The sequence below is a fragment of the Halichoerus grypus genome, chromosome 11 (assembly GCF_964656455.1).
Source record: "Halichoerus grypus chromosome 11, mHalGry1.hap1.1, whole genome shotgun sequence".
NCBI lineage: Eukaryota > Metazoa > Chordata > Mammalia > Carnivora > Phocidae > Halichoerus > Halichoerus grypus.
In genome coordinates this window covers 84,396,564-84,421,566 of record NC_135722.1, presented here as the reverse complement: position 1 = coordinate 84,421,566, position 25,003 = coordinate 84,396,564, and the positions used below count along the sequence as shown (strand labels likewise).

The following is a 25,003-nucleotide window of genomic DNA, read 5'->3' as shown; positions in this document are numbered from 1 at the left end:
TTTGGTCTGAGGATCAACTGAGCTAAGGTTTATGCTTCATGTGCCCAGTGCAGAAGTTGGCTGGTGCTCAGCAGAATCTACGACTGGACTGGTTGGCAGATCAGACTTCTCCACCTTCTAAACTCAATGTTGGGTACCAAACAGTCTCACCTGAACGGACTCCAGGCTCAAAGACTCAGTCTTTTGCAGACACAGAAATTGCATGAGCTTGCTGTAGAGTCTCAGATGTGAGAAATATACACATAATTCACCATTTCTAGCCATTTGCATACAATTGGGCTGAGCAAGAGGAGTCAATTCCATGAAAAGAAATACCTGGTAGTAAACAGATTTCTGAACTAGCCAAGAGAGCAGACAGAAAATGTCAATATCCAAGAAGCAAAGAGACAGCCTATCTTCTTGCCGATCTATCCTGGACAAGGACAGCAACCATGGTGACACAAGGATATCCATGGAGTTTCAGAGTGCTGAAGACTTCATGACAATTAGAATCACAATTAGATACTGGATTCTCAGAGGGGCAGAGTTTTCAGTACTTACATAGGATAAAGAGGTAACATTTAAAACGTGTATCCCTGGAGGGATGAGCTACTAGTAAATTAATTATCTTCTTTGCCTCTCTCTGCCTCTCTACACCATTTATTGTAGCGTTGGCATCCCACTTCCACTGCTAATTTTCTTCTTGAGCTTTGTCCTCAATTTCTGCTGGTACAATGCAATATCAGTAGCAGGGAAAAAGGGGGGGAAGAAGAAAGGATAACTGAAAATTTCCCAGGGATCTATATTAGAGAACTAACCTCAGATACGGCTGGCACAGGAGGTGCTGGAGTATGCTGCAGAGACATTGATCTTGGAGTCCTACGGCCATGGTTCAAGCCCCAGCTCTGCTACTTACTCACCGGGGACCCTGGCTGCTCTCTTAACCTCCATGAGCTGTAGTTATCTAATTTGCAAAATGAAGAGAAGAGTCACTGCACTGCAGCCTCCCAGGGCTTGTTGTAAGGGTCAAACGAGACAAAGATTGTGACCAGTGCTATAGAGAGCTAAATAAATGCATGTTATCCCTGGTGTATCTCTTAAGCTTATCACACTGAAGACCCTCATCCCTCCAGCAAACTGTTCCCAATTACTGCCCACTCCAAGTCATCTGGACAGTGTCTGACTCATTCCCCACCCCTATCTGCTTGAAGGGGCTTTATGGTCACTGCCTTCATATGCCATTTCATTTGCTGTATCAATCTGCCCCTCCATTCATTTTACAAACATTTGCTGAATGCCTAGTATGCCTCACACAGTGTGCTATGTGCTGGGGATAGATATAAATAAACTGTGGTTCCTGCTGTTCTGTAGGAATAGTTAATCTCAGAAATCTTACCTACTCTCCTACTAGAAGATTCATGATAAATCTCAAATATACCTCTTCTGATCCTGAGTTACACCTTAGCTCTATAGGACCTGTGTAATGTCTGTGCTTTCCTTATCCCTAAACCTAGCAAGACTAATGCTTTCCTATCCTAGTGGCACAGGATCCTAATTCCATGATTACTAGCCAGGCCTTCAACGTTTCCCCACACTCAAAAATGTAGGTGATATCCTTTTAATCCTTCCTCTTTCAAGGCGTTAAGATTAATCCTCCCAATTCCCTTGGATAGTATCTCCTGGAGGAACCTTCTCCCTCTCCACAGGTAGACCTACAACCCACTCATGTCCCAGCTTTTGAGTGATAGCGGTAACCTATTCCCTGTTAATCCGGCTTCTCCACATCAGTCCATCCCATACAGGGTTGATTTTCCTACCTGACTAATCTGACTCCACAGCAACACTTCTCTCTTGCTCTGGATTTTCTTAAAACCTAGGTCCACAGTCTAGGTCACATTATCATACATACTCACATGGTGCTTTAAAATTATCCCCTCCGTGGCCAAGATGTGCCTTGGGTATCAGTGATAATTTTTTAACAAACACAGCTTCTTCTCTCACAGAAGACTTAGAAATTAATCCCATCAGATATGTGGCAAAGGCTACCTTATAAAACGGCAAAGGACAGGCTCCGAGGTTAGTGACAGAGCATGTCTGAGTTCCTCACATTGCAGAAGCAGGGAGCAACAAAGCCAGGACCCTGTGGGATTGCTCTCCCTTCTGCTAATGGCACTTGGTTGGCAGAGGTGATGAGATTCTAACATCCTCAAATGGACGGAAAATAAATAAACACCTTTCTCTCTCTCTCTCTCTCTCTCTCTAAACAGACAAGTTGCAGCTCGGAAATTTTTCAGTTTTTCTCATTGCAAAATCAATACCCATCAGCAGTTTGAAATTAAAGGCAAGATTAGGCCTCAGTTTTATACATGCCTTATTGTATTCCAAAAGCTTTCTACTCAGTCAGATAAGTCTTCTTTAAGAGGATTAGGAAACTTTCATTATCTTTATCAAACCTGAACTAACACTAAGTCTGAAAAATTAATCTATAGACTGGACAAAAGCTGATAGGTGCTGGGAAGAAGGAGAACTCTTAGACTTCTTTCTAATTGAGCAGTAGGGTCTCTGCTTCTACCCACTAGAAATTCAACTGGTCTCCAAAGAAAGAACAAGTTGCCCCATTGTTAACCAAGACAGAAGAGAATGTAGCTCCCTGTGGGCCTTCCTTTTACCTCTCAAATGGAAAGATCCATCTGCTAAGTGTTCCACAGGAAGGTTGTCTCCTTTTACCTCCGCCTTCCCTGCATTGGATTTCACAGGCCACCTCAGCCACCCAGAGCTACAACAGTCACTTGGTCTGAAATGTGGAGACTGTGAGGAACTGACCTCTGAAACTGAAGTCACTTCACTGCTCTGTTCTTGCCTGTTCTCAGACTCTTTCTGACCCAAACCTATGAGGCCCACAGGGAGACACCACTGGCTTCCATATCCAGCCCAAGGAATTGTTCCATGGGCCTTATGAAGTACATTATCCCCGAAGATCTGGATCACTAGCCCTTTATGGCCTATATTGACTTTGACATGCTTACACAATCTGTCTTATTTCCTAAAAAGTGATAGCCTTGTTCTGTTTGAGTCTGTTTCTGTAGAATGCCTGACAGTTCTTTTTTATTTCAGTGCTGCATTTCCTGAATTTGAAGATAACTTTGCTGTCAAGGCCACGAAGGTGCCACGGAGGCGTCACTTCCAACGCTGAGAATTTCAGCTCCTCTGGAGCCAAGCCCAGGTGGCAGGCGGGGTAGTGAGAACTCACACTCCCTTGTTTTCTGCACCCCCAGGAACCTTCAACAGACATTCCAGCTCATCTCAGATAACTGATCTCACCAAGCACCCCTACCAGCCTCTGAGAAAAAGCATCAGACATGACAGTTGTCTTGATCTCCAGATGGCAGGCCATCTTGTAGCTCCAAAGCAGTGATTATCACCAAGCCATGCCCCTCGGTGGGACAGGTATGGAGAATGGAAACAGCTGAGTGTACAGATATCTGTCGAATGCAGGCTGATGTGGGCATCTGAAAGCCCTCGGGGAGGAGAGAAGGGCTGGAAGGCTGAACTGAGATTGGGCTTCAAGCAATACGGCAGCACCAGGGCCTGCTGCGGAACAGAGCTGCAGCAGACTGATCTCTGGCCCTGCACATGCTGTAACAAATGGCCCACAGAGCCGGAGACCTAGCAAAGAGCTGTGCTAGCCAAAAGAAAGCGATGGCCCCCCTGAATTCTACAAGTGACAGAAGTGTGAAAAGACACTAACCTCTACTCAAACTCTCCATGAAACCAACTGAAATGAGCAAAATTATATTCTTTAGTAAAGCGAAGGTGAGGACATCCACATTAGCTAAGCCAAGATGCCGCACACATTTCACAAACTGAAAAAAATTCGTTGAGCCTACTGCAGATGCGATCTGATAAAAGGCACTTACTAAAGACTGAATCATACCCAGGGACTCCTTCTGAGAGCTCCGTGTGTGACTCCAACAGGTCAGTGTAGGAGACTCTGAGAAAGGTCCACCCAAGCCTCTCTTTAGAAGAGGAAGCTATGGCACTGGGGGATGGGAAGTAGTCTCCCTAGCACTTCATTGCTACCATGAGTCAATACCTGACAGAAACTGCTTTACATAGTGATGGCGGGGGCAGGGGGGTGATGTTAGTTGGGGGCAGCTTAAAATAAGTTCATTTGTATTGCTGCCTTGTTTTAAAATGGCTCCCCAATTCTCATAGCTGCTATTTGAATGTGTTTTTTAATTCTTAATATTTAATAGTTGATAACTGGGAATCTGACATTTCTTCAGCCTTATTTTTTTCCTACATTGTGAAATTCTAATGAAAAACTATTGAATAATATGCTTGGGTATACTGACACAGATTTTTAAAGGGAGAATGAGGGAGGATGTTAGAGAACACCTCCCCTTTAAAAAAATTATATAGATATATTTCTGACATAGACCTGGAGATAGTGTTTTGACTAATATCCTTCTTAATCTCGGCTCCATTGTGAGGCTAAAGGGATGCACAGACCCAGGCTTCATACCAGGGAGGACTTGACCCAGCTCCCAGAACCCCTTCTGGAACATGCATACCCAACAACCATGCAAAAGCCCGTCACAAGGCACATAACTTCACATCGATGTTATTAACCTCTTATTATAAAATAATCCTATGAAAGGTAATTAAAAGGCACAGAGAATAGTAATATCTCTATTTTTTAGTATGTCTTGCCCAACTCCAAAGTGCTAAGTAACTTAATAGTTCAACCAGCACATGCCAAACAACTTATTTTAATAAGAACAGAAGGACCAGAGATAAAATTGAGAAACTGTGAAGATATTCAGTACTTAGTCAAGAACCCAGCAGATGGGAAGGAATCCAAAACATAACACTCAACCTTGGGGTTCCATAGAGGAAAATGTTTTTCATGTCTTCATACATGAGTAGAAACAAAGACTGAGATTATGCCTCCCTTCCATCATCGACAGGACCACTAACCCCCAGATCCAGCTGTGACTCACCTTGTACTATGAGGTGGACCCGGGAAGTTTTAGGGTGGTTGTCTGTCTGCACAGAGCAGGTGTATGGGCCCTCATCATATACATCCACATTCTGGATCATGATGCTGTACTGGGTTGGTGTGTTGACCAGGATGATCACACGAGGGTCTATGGACCATTTGTCATTCCCAGCATAGAGGATGGTGCTGCGGTTTAGCCAGGCCACACGGGTGACTCGGTCATCTATGGTACACCTGTAAGTGAGGGGTGTGGGGAGAGGAGAGGGAAGATGTGGGGGAAGGGGAGAGGAAAACGGGGAGGGAAACATTAAGGAACGGAGGTGGGGGAGAGAGGAAGAGAGTGTTGAGAGACTGCATTATAAATGTGGTTGCTGTATTTTGAGGACTAAATAAAACAACATAACACAATGCTAAAAGGAAACAATCAATTATTGATGAAACTTCCTAAATATAGGGTAACAGTGGCCTGAATCATCCTGAAGAACCGATGATACAAAATCATTTCTATTTGATTTAGGAGCATATTATGTGAATATCTTTGCTGTATATTTGCTTTCCATCTTATTTTTCCCCACAAGCTTATATGAAAATTAGTTTATATTTCTTGAGCACATTTACCACCTTGTGGGAGAGGTGGCCCAGGGGCATAAGGGTGAGAAAAATGGATCAGTATTTCAAATGGGTCGCAAATAATCCACAAAGCAAATACCTAACCTGTTGTTAGTCAAAAAGTGAACATATTTACCTCCAGCCTTCCCTGGTATTGATAAACTCCTTGTACCCTTAAGCTACCCAAAGCCTGCAAACTACAATTTATAACACAGATTGATAAAATTCACCTTTGAAAGCCAACAATTTTTGAGGAAGCCATGGCTACCTCTGAAGATGTCAGCAGAAGGAAGAAGAAAGTGGTCAGGCAGCGTTCCTTTTCCCTCTTACCGCCACCACCCCTTCATGAGAACAATATGGCTGATGTCACCTTGGTCATCATCATGGTAAAGAGCTAACCTCTACCCCCTCATACCTCACATCCACTCTTCCCTACAACTGGAAGCTATGAATACAAGTAGAATTTGTTTTTTGGTGTGTATGACTTGCAGTCTCTCAAGTTTAATGCAGAAATAAATACACCTGCTGGTCAGAAAGAAAATTTGCATATGTGCACCATGATCCTATAATCTGTGGAAAGAAAATAGAGAGAAGAGGGGCACCTGGGTGGCTCAACAGGTTAAGCGTCTGACTCCTGGTTTCTGCTCAGGTCATGATCTCAGGGTCATGAGACTGAGCCCCGAGTAGGGCTCTGTGTTGGGCATGGAGCCTGCTTACTCCCTCCTTCTCCCTCTGTCCCTCCCCACTGCTCATCCCTCTCTCTCTCTTAAAAAAAAAACAAGAAAATAGAAGAGAATCCATCATAAATGTGGATTGCAAAAAAGGAGGTAGTTAAAGGGCCCTAGGTGTGCCCACCTGCCACTCATTGCTTTAGTCTGAACCTGAGTTGCAGTATCTGGGCAAATAGGAAGGTACAATTACACCTGCACTGCTCTCTGGAGAAATCCTAGCAAAGAGGTATGAGGCCAACCTTCTGGGCACAAGGAACATGAATCCAGCACCTCCACCTGAGAAAACAGAAAAAAAGTTGCCATATCTCACCAAATCTGATCCCATTTTGACTGAAAGCAGAGATCCTTCTGACAAGGCTCAGAGGATGAGAACACCAAGAACACTGGCAATGGAGGAGAGATCATGCACATTTGGACATGCTGATTTCCCTTAGCAATGTGGCCAGCCTGACACAGCCTGATGGTCATGGGAGCAGAATAATACTGGAGCACTAACATGATAGATTCTGTAGAAAAGGGAAAGTGCTCAGTCTAGCAAAGTACTTTCCCTGGTTGGTAGGACACATAGAAATAATACTAGCTTCCAATCACAGAAGTCTTATGCACAGGTCCACCTATCATTCAGCAGGTCCTGGCAACCTTGAGGTTGGGCTGATAATTAGATGCTTTCAAAGGACAGCAGGAAGAATTTTCTAAATTTTCTTTATTTGCTGCTTTTCAAACTACAAAAATGAAATAAGCACGCTTAAACATGTGAACAAATGATGTCCTTAATTTGGTAACATTCTGGTTACTTCTTCCACATCTCACTCCTTACATACATATACTCACATATATAAAGAGTGTGTTGATTTATTTACCTGAAATAGAATCATGCTCTAATATTCCTAGAAATAGTTTTTTGGAACTTGACCACAGACATCTCTGAACACCAGTAGTTTTGGGGGGCCAACCGCATTTACCATTAGATCATGATAATTCAAGTATCACTGAGTGACTGCCACCTTCACAGGTGTGTCATGATGATAAAAAAGAAAAAATGTAGTCATGCTGTTTCCTCCATATCCTGGGACCCTAGCTTCACTCTCTGTGTAGTTTTTTCCTTCTCTAGCAACTTTCTAGTTCCTTTATGAAGACCAAAAAGCCCTAATGAACCTTCCCCACTCTACATTTCCAAAAGCATTTATTAGGGGGAACAAAAAAAAAGATAAACTCATTCATTCACTCTCAGTTGCAAATGATTGATAAGGATTAGTGTGCAACCTTTTTTTATGACAGCTGTGTTTTCATAAACACCAAATCCCTGTTTGAATAACTCCTAACAATGAAGTTCTAATTGTGCAGTGCCAGGAACTGGCAAGCCTAGAAGTGGATGGTAGATTGGGACAGAGTAAAGAGAGTCACCTTCTAATCCCTAGAACCACACAAACCAGGTGACAAAGTGCAAACACATATTCTTGCTTTTATTTTGGTCAATTATGTAACCTCTTGCACATTTTTAAGTTGATGTAATTTTTAAAAATTAAATTAAAAGGATGCATTGTTGGTCTGTGGAGAATATTCAGATTTTAAAATTAAAGTGTCACAATATTCATAAATATATATATATTCAATAAAATATAAATGCAATATTGATTTGATTATCTAGTTTCAAATTCATGAACAAGCTCTTCTTTATTAGTCATAAAATGTGCATTGTTCTTTTTTAAAACTTTAACTTGTGTTTCCAACATATGTCCTCTGCAAGATTTTATCTTGTTGTAGTATTTCATGCTTAAAAATCTTTTATTGATCAGTTATCATATTTATTTGCAAATATACAGAGAGTGATTGAAATTGAGATTTCTTTTATGTTCTGTGATCATAAAGCTCGGAGTAATACTATGTTCTTTTAGAATGAGTTATCATTACAAGGACAATATTGATAAAACAACATAAATATATTGTCCATGTTTTTAAGTATAATTAAACATAAAAAGTAAAGTTTTACAGGAAATATAGTACTTAATGGGGTAGATGAAACTTTTTAAAATTATACCTTGAATAAATATCATTACTGCTAGAATGAGATAGAGCTCAGGCCCAATTCAATTCCTATTTTTGTTTGAGAAAAACCTAGTTCACATAAGCAAGGGAGAATCTTGTATAGCAGTGCCACTCAATTCTTTGAACCCCTTCCAAGATGTGTGCCAACAATCACATAGTAATACAGCTTCAAAAATTATTTTAATGATCTCACAGCTGACAATTCAATTAGTTCCTCCTTCAATTTCTTTCAAAGCAATGAATTGAAAAATACCTGACTTGCAAAGGGCTTTGTAACTCAGTATTAAATTCATTCAATTTCACAATATCTGGATCGTATGCTGCTAACATTTTACTAACATTCAGGCCTTGTCAAATGACTATTAAAGATATGTTTCTCTTTTACTTAGAAGCACCTTGTTCAACCCAATACACCCAGAAAGGTGGGCAAATTTGAATGCTGTTTATTTTAATATGCCAAATCACATTGTCCTCTGCCAGAAAACGCCTCTTTCTCTAATTCCAAGATAGAGAAGGCATCGCTTTGCCATGAATTTATTACTGATAAAATGATGTACCATTACCTTCATTATGTCTCTGCTTACTTTGGTGGGGCTCCCTTCAAAAGGGACCCTTTCTTTTTTTACAATAGTTGGATGGTGTAAATGACAATGAAAGTAAAGGTAAATTCTTTCCTGGACAACTTATAAAGTGGGAACCGTCAGAAAGGAGAACCAGAATTATAATTCAATCTTAGGCACCTTCTCAGGCAGACTGATTTAGGAAATCTGAAATCCTGAATGTATTCTCTTAAAACTTTCATCGTGCTTGTATAAGACCTACACCTGCAGGTTGGAGTGCATGGAACTCAGTTCGAAACCAGGGGATTTTGCAGGGACTGACTTCAAAACAGGTCAGTCAGAATCTATCCTCCAGAGGCAAAACATACTCTCAGTGCCCTGCCACACGGCCCTTGAAAAGCCTTGTGTACTCCTTGGGTAGACATACCCCAGACAGATGTCTATGGCCCAATTTACCTGCCCTCAAACCTGGGCCTCATTAGTGGGCATAGGGGGTAACTGGATAAATCTACCTCCCTGAATGGGAGAGAGCAGGTTCATTGAGTCTGCATAGTCCTAGAACCTGAAGAATGATAAAGACACTTGTGAGAATAATGCTATTGGTTGAGGGAAAAGAAGGAAACATAACAAAGAATAGTAGGAAGGAGAATTCAGAGAAGAACTTTTAAAAAGTGCTTAAGTGTTCTTCCAAACCTGGCTCCTTCCCTGCTGTTTATGCCTGTGTTGGACTCTTATTAACCAGAAGCACACAAAGGAGAAATTTTTATGTTAAATAAGGGCATCCAGGAAGAAAGTCAAGAAACACTAGTGACTACTTTCTAATTTCTTAAAAACACTATTAGGTCTCTAAAATTCTTACTTTTAAGCAAATTCTACCTAGTGGTCCTTGATAAGATAGAACTCATTACAACTCTACAGTAATGTCTAAAATTACATAGTACTTATAGTTACTTAGGACAGTTTAAGAACTTTCCATATATTAAATCACCTGATGCTCATAACTACCCTTCGAGACACACTCTATTATTATCACACTTTACAGATCAGGAAACTGAGATGCAGAGAGGCTCAGGACTCCGAACAGCTGGTACAACCAGAGCAGGGAATTTAGACCTAGGCAACCTGGTGCAGAATTCCTGCGCTTAAGGATTATGGTCTTCTCCTTGAAAAGAAGGTGCTTGTGGCTCAAGAATCCAAGTAATAAGGCCAGGAGGAATTGGTTGGCATTATCCAAATAGTTTCCCACAAATTTATGGTAGTTTGTATTTAATTTTCTCATAAAAGACAAAATAGCTTAGGAGAACAGGAAAGATATTTGGAAATGACTTCTGTACATCTTTAAACCACCTCTAGCTATTTGTGAAGAGTGGAAATACTCAGAAAGGGCAAAGAAATGCCCAAAAACTATTGGAGGAAAGGAATCTTGCAGGCAAAGTTGTCACTTCTGACTCCACTAAATATGGGACATGGGGTTAAGATGCAAGGTCATTTTATTTTGTTTTCGAGGAGGAGGTAGAGATAAAGGAAATCCATGTTTTCAAGCAGTGGTTCTCAAACTGCATTCTGCATCAGATTCACTCAGAGAGCTCTTTGAAACACAGATTGCCAACCCCAGTTCCCAAGTGCTTCTGATTCAGTGGGTAGGAAGTGGGCTGAGAATTCGCATTTTTAAGTTCCCAGGTGAAGTCAATGCTGCTGATCTAGGGACTCCTCTTTCAGAACCACTGCCTTCAAGAAACCAGACAAAAGACAAGTTGGAATTTAATCAAAATAATAAAATCTTCCTAAAAGGTGAAATCAGCCAGGTTTAAGGTTTTTGTTTGTGTTCTTTATGTTTGCTTTTATTTTGCCTCTGAAAATACAAAATAAAATACTACCATGATTCACATAACAGATATTTAATCAATATCTAATGTACACTAGACAATGTTCCAGGAGCTGAGAATGCTGGCTGACAAACAGACAAAGGTTATGGGCCTTGAAGCTATGTCTAGTGAGACAAAGAAAGCATACAAGTAAATAAGCATCTTAGTTTCAGAGAATGGCAAGTGGTGAAAGCAAAGCAGGTTAAAGAATGGTGAGTGCCATGGGGCCTGGGAACGTATTTGAGACAGAGGGGTCAGAAAATGCTCTCTGGGGCCTGCACACTAGATACTGAAGTTTTTACAATCTTAAATCTGAATACAATACAATGCATTCATGTCTAACTTAAAAACAAAAGTCACACCTCAATTATATTCCAGATAGCTGCAGGAACATTTAGATAATATGGGTAACTAGAGAACAAGTAATTAATTAACTGATTAACTAATTAATGAGAACAAGTGTTTTATTTTATTTATTCATTTATTTAAGAGAGAGACAGAGTACATGGGCACAGGAGCACAGTGGGGAGGGGCAGAGAGGGTGCTATGCTCCATGCTCTTCTTGAGCCTGACACGGGGCTCAATCTCATGACCCTGAGATCACAACATGAGCTGAAACCAAGAGATGGAGGCCCAACCGACTGTGCCACTCAGGTGCCCCAAGAACAAGTATTTTATTTTATTTTATTTATTTATTTTTTTTTTTTTTTAAAGATTTTATTTATTTATTTGACAGAGAGAGACACAGCGAGAGCAGGAACACAAGCAGGGGGAGTGGGAGAGGGAGAAGCAGGCTTCCCGCCGAGCAGGGAGCCCGATGTGGGACTCGATCCCAGGACCCTGGGATCATGACCTGAGCCGAAGGCAGACGCTTAACGACTGAGCCACCCAGGCGCCCAAGAACAAGTATTTTAAACCAGCCTCACAAATAGTGTCTCTCCTGCATGGATAACTCTGTAGATGTTAGTGTTCAAAGAATTGAAAACTGACATTTTGAGAAACTGAAATTAACCAGAAAATGCCTTTATATTCCTACCCTTGTTATTGGGATAATACCTAAAATACATTGCATGCCTCTCTGCCTTAATGAGTGGACAGTAGTGAATAGAGTTTAACCTCTAATACAAACTAATCATTCTAAACCCCCACTCTTTTTGCAATGCAATGTTAATTTAGAAGATCCTGGAGCACATTATATGTTAAAAAAAAAAAAAGAAAAAGATAGTCGGAAGGGAAAAATGAAGGGGGCGGAAATCGGAGGGGGAGACGAACCATGAGAGACTATGGACTCTGAGAAACAAAGTGAGGGTTCTAGAGGGGAGGGGGGTGGGGATATGGGTTAGCCTGGTGATGGGTATTGAGGAGGGCACATTCTGCATGGAGCACTGGGTGTTATACACAAACAATGAATCATGGAACACTACATCAAAGACTAATGATGTAATGTATGGTGATTAACATAACATAATAAAATAAAATTTAAAAAATAAAAAGTAAATAAATAAATAAATAAAAGAAGATCCTGGACTTCTTCATTGATTGCATAACACTGGATTTAATTATTTACACACTCGGGCTATACATACCACATGGATCAGAACCACGTCAGTGGTCCTTATTTTATCACCAGCACCTCCCAGAGTCCATCTGGCATCTAGTAGGTGATCAGTACCTTTATAATGATCAAAAATGAGGCAATCTTTTTCAAACTGGTATCAAAAGAACCCACAAAGATTATAGATAATGATATGGTATTATATATTTGAATGTTGCTGTGAGAGTAGATCTTAAATGTTTTCATGACAAATAAGACATGTTAATTATGTGATGGGATGGAGGAGTTAGCTTTTGCTAGGTGGTAATCATTTGCAATAAATAAGTGCATCAAACCAACATGTTGTGCACCTCAAACTTAAAAATATCATATGCCAGTTATATCTCAATAAAGCTTGGGGGGGAAAAAAAGAACCTACAGAAGAAGGTAAAGTAGATGTCCTTGGAGATATTTGTATGTGTGCATGTCTCTGAAAGTCATGTACACACACAGCATCCATGGGTTCTTTACTTATATATATATATAAATTTTTTAAAGATTTTTATTTATTTGACAGAGAGAGACAGTGAGAGAGGGAACACAAGCAGGGGGAGTGGGAGAGGAAGAAGCAGGTTTCCCGCTGAGCAGGGAGCCCGATGCGGGGCTCGATCCCAGGACCCTGGGATCATGACCTGAGCCGAAGGCAGACGCTTAACGACTGAGCCACCCAGACACCCCATCCTTTACTTATATTTTCTAATTTAGTGTTTTCATTTGTAAAATATTCTGAAAAAATAATATATGCCTATTCTGGATGTGGTGACCGCAATTAGATTTAAATGGTCAGATTTGTGTCTATTATTACAATGGTATCAATGAGTACTTCTTCTGTTGTCTCAGGCTAATGAGAAAATACAGAGGTGGACTTAGGGTTCAGCAGTACATTTCTGCCAAGGAAAGCTGAAGGATGCCAGAGTCTACTATAGTAGCAAAGGTTCTCAAAAGTTGGAATGAAATGATGCGCAGGGAGAACTCATATGGCACATACTGAAGTCAAAAGTGATGCTCTGGCAGCAGGCAGTACCATATTCACATTGCAACTTGGAAATTAATTTTAATAAAACGTCATCTGCTCTGTTAAATTAATGCTGTTAATTTTAGTGGTTATATATGTGTATGATTTATAATTTTGGATTTCAGAGTCATGTAAAGTGTTTAAAGGTTAAGGGTTTTATACCTAATTTTATGATTTTATATATAATTTTTTTACATAATGTTACTACTGGGAATCCCTGAAACCTTGTCTCTGTCCACCCCTGCCCCTGTCTTTAAAATGGTCTTCTAGAGAGTACTCAATTTAAGAAATGCTGATAAAGGTGATAGAGTTGAATGTTAAAGCTCCAATATGCATTTTCCTTGAATTTCCTTTTAAAATTTTTGGTTTTGCTTTTGAATATATTTGCCCTTTTACATAAACTTAGTTAATTGAATTTCGGTTAAGAACCTTACATGTATCAAAACATATTAATAAGACCAGTTTGAAAAATGGAAGGAAGAAGATCTTGCTTTAGAGAATTCAAAGACCAATAACAAATGAATTTTTTAAAGGAGAGGAGAGGAGGCAAACCAAAATGAAATATTTGCAGCTCAGTTCCCAAGGTATTCTAAATTGCACAAAGCTGTTCTCCTGGGAAGCTTTAACTACTCGGTTATTTCCTGAGTTACAAATACAGCCACTCTAGAGCATCAACAAGGACCCTAAATTATGTAAGGGAAAACTTTATGATTCAGATAGTTGAAAATTCAACGAGAGTAATAACTCTGCTAGAGCTAATATTTGCTGATAAGGTATTGGTGGAGAATATATATAAGAGTTTCTGCAGAAGAGTTGGGGGGTGGATTAGAGCTCCTTAGAGAGGGTCTGGTATGGAAATATTTCAGTCTAGCATGAGATTGACTTCGAAGGCTGACAGATACATGACATCTGCAGATTGTCCCTAACTGGAAGATGGTGCCACACTAACAGCAGCTGGAGTTGGGGAGTTACATTAATACACAGAAAGGGTGCATGTGTTTGTTTGTGTGCATGAGTGTATGTGTGTAAGTGGGGGAGGGGTGTCATCCAGAGTAAAGGAAAAAAAAATATATAAATGCAGGATGGGACCTTGAGAAAATAAAGCATTTCAAACCAAACTAAGGAAAGTGTGGGGTATCCTGAAAATGGTGTCACCTGAAGCAGAAAATCAGCTGCAGGATGATGATGTGTTGTGGTTTCAGCCATGACCGATGATATATGAGTCCATCAGAATGGTGCTCATTGTGTCCCCAAGCAAGCAAGGGGAACTTCTCTTCCCCACAAGCACAGCAAGGGATCTACCTGAATGCAGAGAGCAGCTTCACACACCTCACCACCCAAGTGAGGCAGCCAGGCAGAAGGCAGTTCAGAACAGAGCATCTGATAGGATGAAGGAAAATGAAGGGAGTGATTTATGTGGAAAGATGGCTCTGCAGAGAGGTGAAATTGCTTACACCCACAAAAAGGGGTTAAATAGCTTTGCTGTGGGAAGAGAGAGGAGGAAAATGCCTATCATGGTAACAGAAGGCAAAGCATAGGGTAGCTAAATGTAATTATGAAAAGAAAGGGTCTGCAGAAAAGCAAGAGAAAGCTCTCTGAACAAAACAATGAATGATTGAGCTGGCTTCTTCCTGGACTTCAAGTTATTCTGTAAATTCACAGTGTATTGAGAAGATAAGTATATCGGTTTCCCAAGGAGACAGAGGTAAGGTCAAAATAAAGATGGCAGCCAAAACCATCAAGAGACCAGTGCCTGCCTTCAAGATTCTTATGATCTTAGGTGAATGATAGAATACAAGAGCATTAAAGAGATACTCTTCTTCACATTCACAGACATAATAAAAAGTGTAAATTCACCCATTCATAAATATTTATTAAGTACCTAATAAGTGGCAGACACTCTACTAGGCCCTGTCTCTGCCCTCATGGTATTTTCAGATGGTGGGAGAAATATGCAATCAATAAACCACCAGAACACTTGTATACTTATTACAAACTGAATTGGGTTGGTTGCTGGGACAGTCATGTACAGGGGATGGCATGGGAAACCCTGCTCAGATATACAGTCTAGAGATGGGCCTTTCTGAACAAGTAACATTAACCTAAGGTTGCAAACTGAGACAGAAAAGCACGCACATGTGATGGCTACAGAGAACATTTTAGGTGGAGGACAGGGCAGATGTGCAGGCTCTGAGGAAAAGGTTGATACAGGTAAGGAACAGAATGGATGCTACTGTGGCCCAAGCAAGGCAGATGGGAAAATGGATAGATTCCATGAGACCAGGAGTACACATATGTACTGTAAAAAGTCTGTATTTTACTCTAGCTGTTGCGGGGAATCCTTGAATATCTTTGCGTGGAGGTATGCCATGATCTAAGTGATGCCCTTTATGAGAAAATGCTGGACTTCCATGGGAGAATGAACTGTAGCAGGACAAGAAGCAGAAGAACTACTGCATCCCTGTAGACATGAGAGAAGTGTCTTATGACAAAGGGGTCCACAACCTAAGGAAGGGGTGAGGGAGCCAGAAATGAAGAAAGGGAGTAAGGCATGAATGGACACTGAAGTGTTATTGACAATATTTGCAGCCAACACTTTCAAGAATGTTGGCAGCAAAGGTAGAAAGAGAAATGGAGCCATCAAGGACATGAGAGTCTCCTGAGGGTTTTTCTTTAGTTTTTGTTAGTTAGTTTGTTTCTTTTAAGACTAGAAACACTTGGGCACTTATTCATTCATTTTATAAATATTTACTGAACACCTATTGGGTGTTAGGACTTTTCAAAATTTTATATGCCCACAAATTACCTGTGCATCTCATTAATTTACTAGGTCTGGGTTGGGAAGAGCATTCTGCATTTCCAACAAGTTCTATAATTATACTGGTATGCTAGGGACCACACTTTGCACAGCCCAATTTTAGGTACTAACGATGCAACTGTGAATAAGACAAGGACCTCTTACATTCCAATACATAAGTATATACTGATGAGGCTGATCATATTGAATGGGGACAACTGATGATGCTGGAGAAAGGGGATAGCTCACAGAGAAAAATAACTATAAAGGTGAAAAACTACAGATCTAGAACCCATGAAAAAAAGGGTGTTTCATCTGTTGACTCCTAAGAGGAGAAAAAATAGTGGAAACACAGGTATGTTTGTGGATTTGGTCATGAGAAAACAAGGAGGTTACTGAGTGATGGTTTCTATTTTCTCAGAAGGAGAGGGCAAAATTATCAGCTGAAAGTAAATGGGAGAGTAGGAGATAGGGGAAGGAGGATGCAAGACAAAGTGAAATAGCTATTGCAGAAAATGAGAGCAAAATTACCGGGGTATTCTACTAGTTACACAGGCTGTGCTGAGCTCCATTTGTAGTTGATGGCCAAGGACTTATCACCACAATACTCTGCCAGCTTTGAAGAGATTCTCCAGCATTGCTCTGCTATAGGCATAGAGAATGTGGATGGCTGGGTTCATCCAGTGTTGGAGCATGCCAGATGAGTGAGAGAGAAGCAGCTGAGGATTAAAGGAACTGAAAAATAATTGAGTAAAAAAAGAAGAAGATAAGAGAGGCTAATGGATAGAGAGAACTGGGTGGGTTCAATGCACTGGAAGACTTAATAAGGTCTTCGAGTAAATGAGCTGGAATGAAAGAGAGTGTACATGAGAGAACATAGGAATATTTGGTGACCTTGTAATTGTGACTCTTGTCAATGAGGTATTAAACGAACTTTGAGGCCAGGTGGATCATCTAGGTGGATCTTAACAATATTGAGAAGGATGGTAGGCGTCAAGAGCTCTTTTATGTGCTTCAGTGACATATGTAACCCAAGCACTGCAGACACAGTATATTATGATGATAAGGAGAGGGCCCTGGCATCAGACAGATAAGGGCTCTGCTACTTACTAGCAGATGACCCTAGAACAAGCCTTTTGTTTAACCATTCAGAACCTTATTTCCCCACCTGTGAAGTAGGATGAACCTATTTACTTCACAGCATTATTCAATATTACTATGAGCCCGAATGAAGTAATGCCCATGCAAGAGTCAGAATTGTACCTGGCAAATAATCGGCATTCTTTAAACAGAGCCTGCCCTATTACTACTGTCAAGGAGCTCTGTTGCTTCATTTGGAAAACTATAATTCAACTTTTATTATCTGCGAGTGTGTGCTGATTTAACTAAGTGATACTGAATCCATCTGTTTATCATTTTCTAAGGCATTCTGAAGCCTTCTCTTTCTGTATTTTCAAATCTACAAAGAATGGTGTTTGCTTTAGGGTTGTTTGAACCCAGTTTCAAGACAGGTTATTCTGCTGGCTAATAGATCAGAAATTACATGAGATTTACATTTTTGCACTACCTAGCAAATCAATCCATTGCTTTTCCAGTTTACCTCTAGATTCTTTCACTTCTAATATGATTTTCCTTTTTTTCTGAAAATTTCTCATTCCAGAAGTATTCTGTACTTGACCGATGTAGAGCTCTACAATAGGATTTCATTTCCCTCTAAGGTTTATTTTCCCAGCTAAAGCCACTGAGACAACTTTAACTTTGTATTTTTATCAGGACTTGTTCACAGTGTGTTGACACAGTGGTTGATGGGCTAGTTTCTAGATTGATGACCAGTGGTTGGTAAAACGCTGTATTTCTAAAAATACATAATTGAGAGCTCAATCAATACAACTGGACACACCTGCAAGAGAATTCAGTTGGCTCACAGGCCCCCCAGTAGCTCATGAGGTGGTAGTGTCCTTTTCTCAGGCAGCCTCATTGTGCAAATAGGCCAACCCTCGGTCTAGAAGAAGCAGATACTAGAGCAGACTGAAGCATGCAAGCTATGGAATTGCTGTGGGACAGGAGAGTGGTGGGGTACTGGCGGCAAGATCACAGGTGAATGGATTGTTTCAAGTCAAGAGCTTCAGGGCAACACATTCAATTCTTTTAAGACACTGCACAGATACTACGGGGCACTAAGGAAAAGTGAGTAATTATTCGAAAGACTTCACTTCTAGCCCAAGGAAACACCATTAGCTGGCACAGGAGTTTTTCAGAGTCAGTAGTAAGGATGCATCTTAGGATAGATGAAGGACAAGTACAGATTTTCACAAAGGGTCTCTCTCTCCCCAGAACTGGGCACTGGGAAAGTAATCAGGCCATGATCATCTCTCCTAGTCGAATCACCATGTGACTCTGGGATGCCTTCTTTATTCATCTTCTTCCTTGCGACTTTATTTTAAAAGTACATAAGGTAAAGCTGTTTCAGAAGCAAAGAGCCCTTGGGTGAAGAAAAAAAGTGTCTTTTAAGATAGGAATGATAAAAGTCGCTCCTTTCCCATCACCCAGCCCCATGTCCCTGGCCCCTCTGGTCCTTGCCAATGGTGCAGAATTCCATGTGGAGTTGTAAAAGGCAATAAGGGCATTCGCTCTCACACCTGCCCACTTGTCAGAGACAGCTGTTTCAGAGGCTGCCCTGTGGCTGGTCAGGGATGCCTTGAGAAGCCACCCAAAACAATTCACATTATTTATTTGTCGCCTGGCTCCCACTCTGCTGTCCCTTCCTCCACATCCTGAACAGCTTCAAAACTCAGCCTCATGATTTGTTCATTATAGTTGGCAAAAGAAGTGAGCAAGATGAAATTAAAATGTTTCCCAAGCACACACCATTTTAATCCCATTCAATAGATTATCCTGACATATTTACTCACGGCCCATGTCTGTCTCAGTATCATCCACGGAAAAGTATAAATTAAAATTTTAAATTAAAAGCAGAGAGTCTGGGGAACTTGATATCTTTTTGAAGAATGGAGCAAGTCAGCCACAGGCTCCCAGCATGAGTATCGCGGGAGCAAAGACTCTGGCAAGGCAGAAATTACAGCCCATGGATTTCCCTGCAAATACCTTCCCACATATAATGTAAGGGATCATGGAATCCCAAAGACAAGCAAAACCTCAAAGGTCATTCTTCTTTCTCCAGAACTGTTCATAAACAAACTCCTGCCCTTCTGGGTTCAGGTGAAACTTATAGAAACTGCTAAAGGACTGACTTATTTATGAAACCGAAAACTATGCTGGAAATTGATGAGCTTCTATGCTATCCTACAGGATTTCAATGTAATATAGTGGTTAAGAGAATAAATATTTTAATAAGAGGTATATTAATTCCAACACAGGACTAGCACTTACCAAACTCCTGATCCTTTATGAGCAATTAGTTTTCTAATTTATAAAGTGGAAATAATATTTAAAATCATAGATTGCGGTGAATATTAAGTAAAGAATTCTTTTATTATCATCATCATTCTGAGTTCATAGTAGTTAATAAATGTTTGCTATTATATTTCTGTAATTACTCAAAACTAACGAATAATGATACCCCAAACATAATAATTTTGACTTTCCCTTAGTGCTCATTTTCCAATATACACATACCTCAGTTATAAAGTTTGGGAAATTAAGTAGGGAATCCACCTTTTTGGATCTCAGCCCATAGACCATGCTGTCTCAAGCTTGGAAGCAGAGATTGTGTGTGTTCAAGTGATTGGCTTCACGGCCAACTCGGAGGCCAATAAGTTTGTTTGATTCATCTTGTGCCGTCCTAAACAGACTACACATCTGAACAAAACCTTATTTGAGTTTTTAAAAATAAAACCCTCATTAAACAGACAGATGGGCAGGGACAGATGGAGGATGAGGGATAGGAAGTGATACTTTTTCCAGTGCGTCTCCATTCTTACAAGTCTTCTCCTGTAGAATGTCAACTCTGCCTGTTCAAAAATATGTACCAAATATTTTTAATAAGCCAATCATATTTTCCAGAATAGTGGCTTATTTTATATAGATTATGAGAATGAACTCCCCTTAAAAAAATAAAATAGAAAGCAAACTATTTCCTTGGGCCATAAGATGCCCAGAGAGCTACTCCCTGGGGACAATAAAGTCACAGGGTTAACTTTTGCAAATGGTTCCAGTGCAGGCCCAGAGAGTTGCTGCTTTTAATTTATATCAGCTAGAGTTCTGTGTCACAGGTTGACAGTCTGGGATGGAGAGGGTATTCTTCAATCCTGGGTCTCTCTGGATTACTCAGAGGGAACCAAAAGGAGTCTGACCTGAAAGCAACCTGAATTTCTCTGGCCCTCCCCCATTTTACTCATGTGTTAAGAGCAGAAACATATATGCAATAGTACTCCAAACACTTGTGCAAAATATTAATACAGGCTGCACTTACGGAACTTCGTATAGAGGAGCATCTTCTCATGGACACTTGTTAACTTAGAGAATTTGAGAAAGTATGCCATGAAAACCCAATTATTTATTCATCATTATGTGGAAAGGCTGAGTTTCCTTACCAAGGATTTTAAATAAATGGATAGAGAAGGAAAAAAGAGGGGGAGGGGAAGGAGGGAGAAAAGAAGGAAAAAGGAAAAAAATGAGATAAAAAGAAACAAAAAGAGAAAGAGAGAAAGAAGAAGAAATCTGTAGACGGGCTGAAAACATATATAATTAATTTACTTTATGCTTTTCAGCCAATGGATGTGCCTTCTTAATTGTGTTCTATTCAGGTGAATATTGAAAATAATCATGCACTTTCCGAGCACACATTGACTAAGGATCCCAGTTATTTTTGACAACTCCTTTATAACACTTGATTACTCGGCACCCAAAAGATCTGCTCTTAAAACCCAACCTTCCACTGTCCTTGCCATCAGTGGTCCTAGATGTCCCACTCTCCTCTTATCACACCTCTCACCTAGCACAAGTCTTAGATAGGCCACCTGTCCGAAAGAGAGTTTTCTTCCACTCAAATTAACTGTGGGAAAGCAAGCACAGTCTGGTTAAGTTAAGCCCTAGGGGATTCCAGCAGAGTGGAGAATTACTCCTGTCTCAGTTCATTATAATGAATAATAAAGAGATACTTACATGTGCTTTTTGGTAAATTATTCATCTTGTGCACTGAAGAATCAGGGCAATAATACGTAAGGGAGACAACTGGTGCATCTGGGTTCCTATAAATACTCAATCTAATGCATTTCCAAAGGCCCATCTCTTCCCCTCATTAAGGACTAGGTAGCTGGGGATCTTGGAAATAAGAGACTTAAATCAGACACTTCCACCTCCCTCTTTGCTCTGCATGTGCAGCTACCCATAAAGCTGAGGCTGTTTTTAACATATTTGTTATTTTATTGTAGCTCCAAAGTCACTTGAAGCAACCTAAGGAGCTCAGCAGGACCTCCACTTTGCTTTCTGCAGCCATCGTCAGGAGGTAATTAGGATACTGAGAATTGTTTCCAAACCAATAAAGTTCCTCCAGGGCCCTGCACCCACCATGTTCACCAAAGCCTTGATTCTTATCTATGAAGGGTAGACCCAATCAGTCCTGAAGAAGACAACATACTTAGCTTGGTGCTTCACTGCTTCCTATTAGATTTAACTATCACTGTTATTTGTTCATACTTAGAAAGAAAACAGGCTGAGACGTTCTGAAAATGCTCACCAAGAGTTTTGCCATCACTCATGTGCCAAATGAACAAGGGGGATGGATGAGAGAGTCTAAGGTCTTAGATTTCACTCCTTCATACAACAAAAGATTTTGCTCTTTCTATGCCTTCATATGTTAAGTTTTAGAAAATAAAAATTCCTAATTGTCATTTGTCCTGTTGATACTTCCAATTATTCATACTATTAATAATAAAGTTAATGTTTTAAGCTCATAAGTTGCATTTTGCCTAAGACACTTGCCTTTATTCCCTAGTGAGTGGTTCCATCCTTTCTTACACTGGGGCCAGTTAACTGTATACTCACACCTTTGACTTGACCTTAGAGAACATGGACAAGGCTCAGAATTTAGGTTCATAAAACAAAACAAAACAAGGAAATGGATGATGATGATGATGGCAGTGGTAATGCAATAGTGAAGCACATAGGGAGAAATACACCAAAGAGAGATGGGGTGGGTGGGATATCAAATATTGGAAACTATCTATATGACTGGTTTCAAAACTCAGGGAATAAACCAACCAAGAGTAATTTGTAAGCAGAAAGAGTCAAGAACCTGAGCAAGAGTTCTAGATGACACTGATGAACAAGAGACCATATTAAGCAACTCAACTAAATCCAGGTTTATTAGCCTCATTCATGCTACAGTGGGGGCTAGGGAAAATAAGAGGAGCCTGTTTTAAAAGAGGGAGGGTGTCCTCAGGGGGAAGTCACATCTGCTTGACCATTGGATATTGGGAACTATGATGGAGACAGGAAGAAACACTTGTCACTAACCATTTAGAACTCTAAAAGGTAGAATTTTCCCATCCATACTTTCTTATCTTATGATGACTTGTCAAAACAGAGATCTGAAATTTTCCCAGAAACAGAGTTTGGCCCAAAAACTGAATAGTAACTACAAGTATGAGTCCAAAGGGAAGTGGTCTCTGTAATTCTGTAAAGCTTCACTATAACCCTCCCTCCCTCCCTCTCTCCCTCCCTCCCTCCCTTCCTCCTTCCCTCCCTTCCTTCCTTTCTTCCTTCCTTCCCTACTCCCTCTCCCTCCTTCTCAAGCTCTCTCTCTCTCCTTCCTTCCCTCCCTCCCTCTCAACCATTAGCAATTTATCCTAAGGCATTCCTTTATCTGTGCTACTTACTTCTACCATTTTCCAATTGACCGGTATTATGAAAATCTATATTGCAAGCATACAGGCGGTATATGGGTAAAGAGACTTCTTCAAAGTGTTTAGATAAAGCAGACAAGCTCTGACAAAGCTAGATAATAAACCAGGCCAGGAGGTTTTCCCTTGAAGGAATCTAATTAAGAACAAAGGCAAACGTACATTAACATTCTCCTCAAGGCATCACATTCACCTCTGAAGAAATTTTATTGTTGTAAATCCAAAAGAGAAACCTTAGTGTCAGAGCAAAGAGGGGGAGCAGAGGCAGAGATAGTGAGAGAGGCTTGTAATTTTGCTGTGGGTGGAAGGGCCATCTAGGGAACAGAAATTCAAAAGCATCTGAAACATTTAAATTTGCAGGAAGCTAAGCCAGGCCCAACAGATGGCCTGGAGGAAACCTGGCATCATAGTTCAAGGCTGAACTTTTTTGGCAGGGGGATAGCCCCAGTGAATAATCAGAGTTACTTTGTTTTTGTATTTTTTAAATGGAAAATAGGCCAGTTTAAGTTGCTGATCTCTTGACAAAGATGAAATGTCACCCCAAATCCATGTGTACACTCCAGGAGGCCCAAGGTGGGGTTGCCTTTGCCTTATAAAATTAATTTCAAAAACACTTTTTGATAACTTGATGGGTGATAATGGCTGTTTTTTTATTAAAGTTTATTACATTCTTAAGATCATAATACTTCTGAGTAAAATTTTTCACTTTATATGGATGATTCAGGAAGCTTATGAAAAGAAGTTTATTAAACCAACAAGGAGCTCATTCTAATGCGTACTAGCTGGGTTTTGAGACTTTCTTATACTGAGTTGCAATCTACCTCTCTAATGCCTACCCACTGGTCCTAGCTCTCTCCCTTGTAACACAAATAAATCCAGTACTTCTTCCTATGGTAATCCTTCATGAAGATGAAAGAAATTATATTATTCACTCTAAGTTATTTCATTTTGAAGTTAAGCTTTTTATATTTATATTTTAAAATAAGCTACTACTCATATGTCAGTTCTTCTGTGTAGATTAAACAATATTCTCCAAGAAGAGAGACCAAGCTGGCCCACTAACAACACAGAGACCAAACCCTGCCCACAACAGGCAAAGAGAGTCACCACAGATGACTGGACTGAAGCAAAGCAGCTCAGCCACAACAATATTATGCACACAACACACAGAGGAGACACTTTTTTTTTTTTTTTAAGATTCTATTTATTCACTCAAGACACAGGGATACAGAGAGAGAGAGAGAGCACGAGCAGGGGGAGAGGCAGAGAAAGAAGCAGGCTCCCCGCTGAGCCAGGAGCCGGACGTGGGGCTCGATCCCAGGACCCCGGGATCATGACACGAGCCGAAGGCAGATGCTTAACCATCTGAGCCACCCAGGCGCCCCGAGGAGACACCTTAAGTATCAGATTCTGGTGAACAGGGGACATTGTGTTACAGGGCACTACAGGACCTCTTCTTCATAGGGACACTTTCAAGAGCAAGAGACATGGCTGACTTTCCTAACATATAGAAACAGACATGGAGAATTAGACAAAATAAGGAGACACAGGAATATGTCCCAAATGAAAGAACAGGACAAAATCACAGCAAGACAGCTAAATGAAACAGAGATAAGTAATATGCTTGACAGAGAATGTAAAGTAATGATCATAAAGATACTCACAGGACTTGAAAAAAGAGTGGACAACCTCGGTGAGACACTTAACAGAGAGGTAGAAAACATAAAAAAGAACCAATCAGAGATGAAGACTCAATAATTGAAATTAAAAATGCACAAGATGGAATAAATAGTAGATTAGAGGAAGCAGAAGAATGTATCAGCAAGCTGAAGGACAGAGTAATGAATACTAGTCAAGCTAAATAGGAGAGAGAAAAAATAATAATAATAAATGGAAACAGACTTAGGGAACACAGTGACACCTTCAAGTGTAATAACATTTG

At 40.3% G+C, this 25,003-nt stretch overlaps 1 protein-coding gene across 6 annotated transcripts in view; it reads right to left on the bottom strand.

Annotated features, from left to right (window-relative positions):
• OPCML (opioid binding protein/cell adhesion molecule like) overlaps positions 1-25,003 on the bottom strand; it is a 1,067,476-nt gene that overhangs the window by 207,985 nt on the left and 834,488 nt on the right. For all 6 annotated transcript variants that reach the window (XM_078058751.1, XM_078058750.1, XM_078058752.1 and 3 more), the window contains one exon: positions 4,983-5,215. In XM_078058751.1, the coding sequence (XP_077914877.1) occupies positions 4,983-5,215 (233 nt within the window). The remainder of the gene's footprint in view (positions 1-4,982; positions 5,216-25,003) is intronic.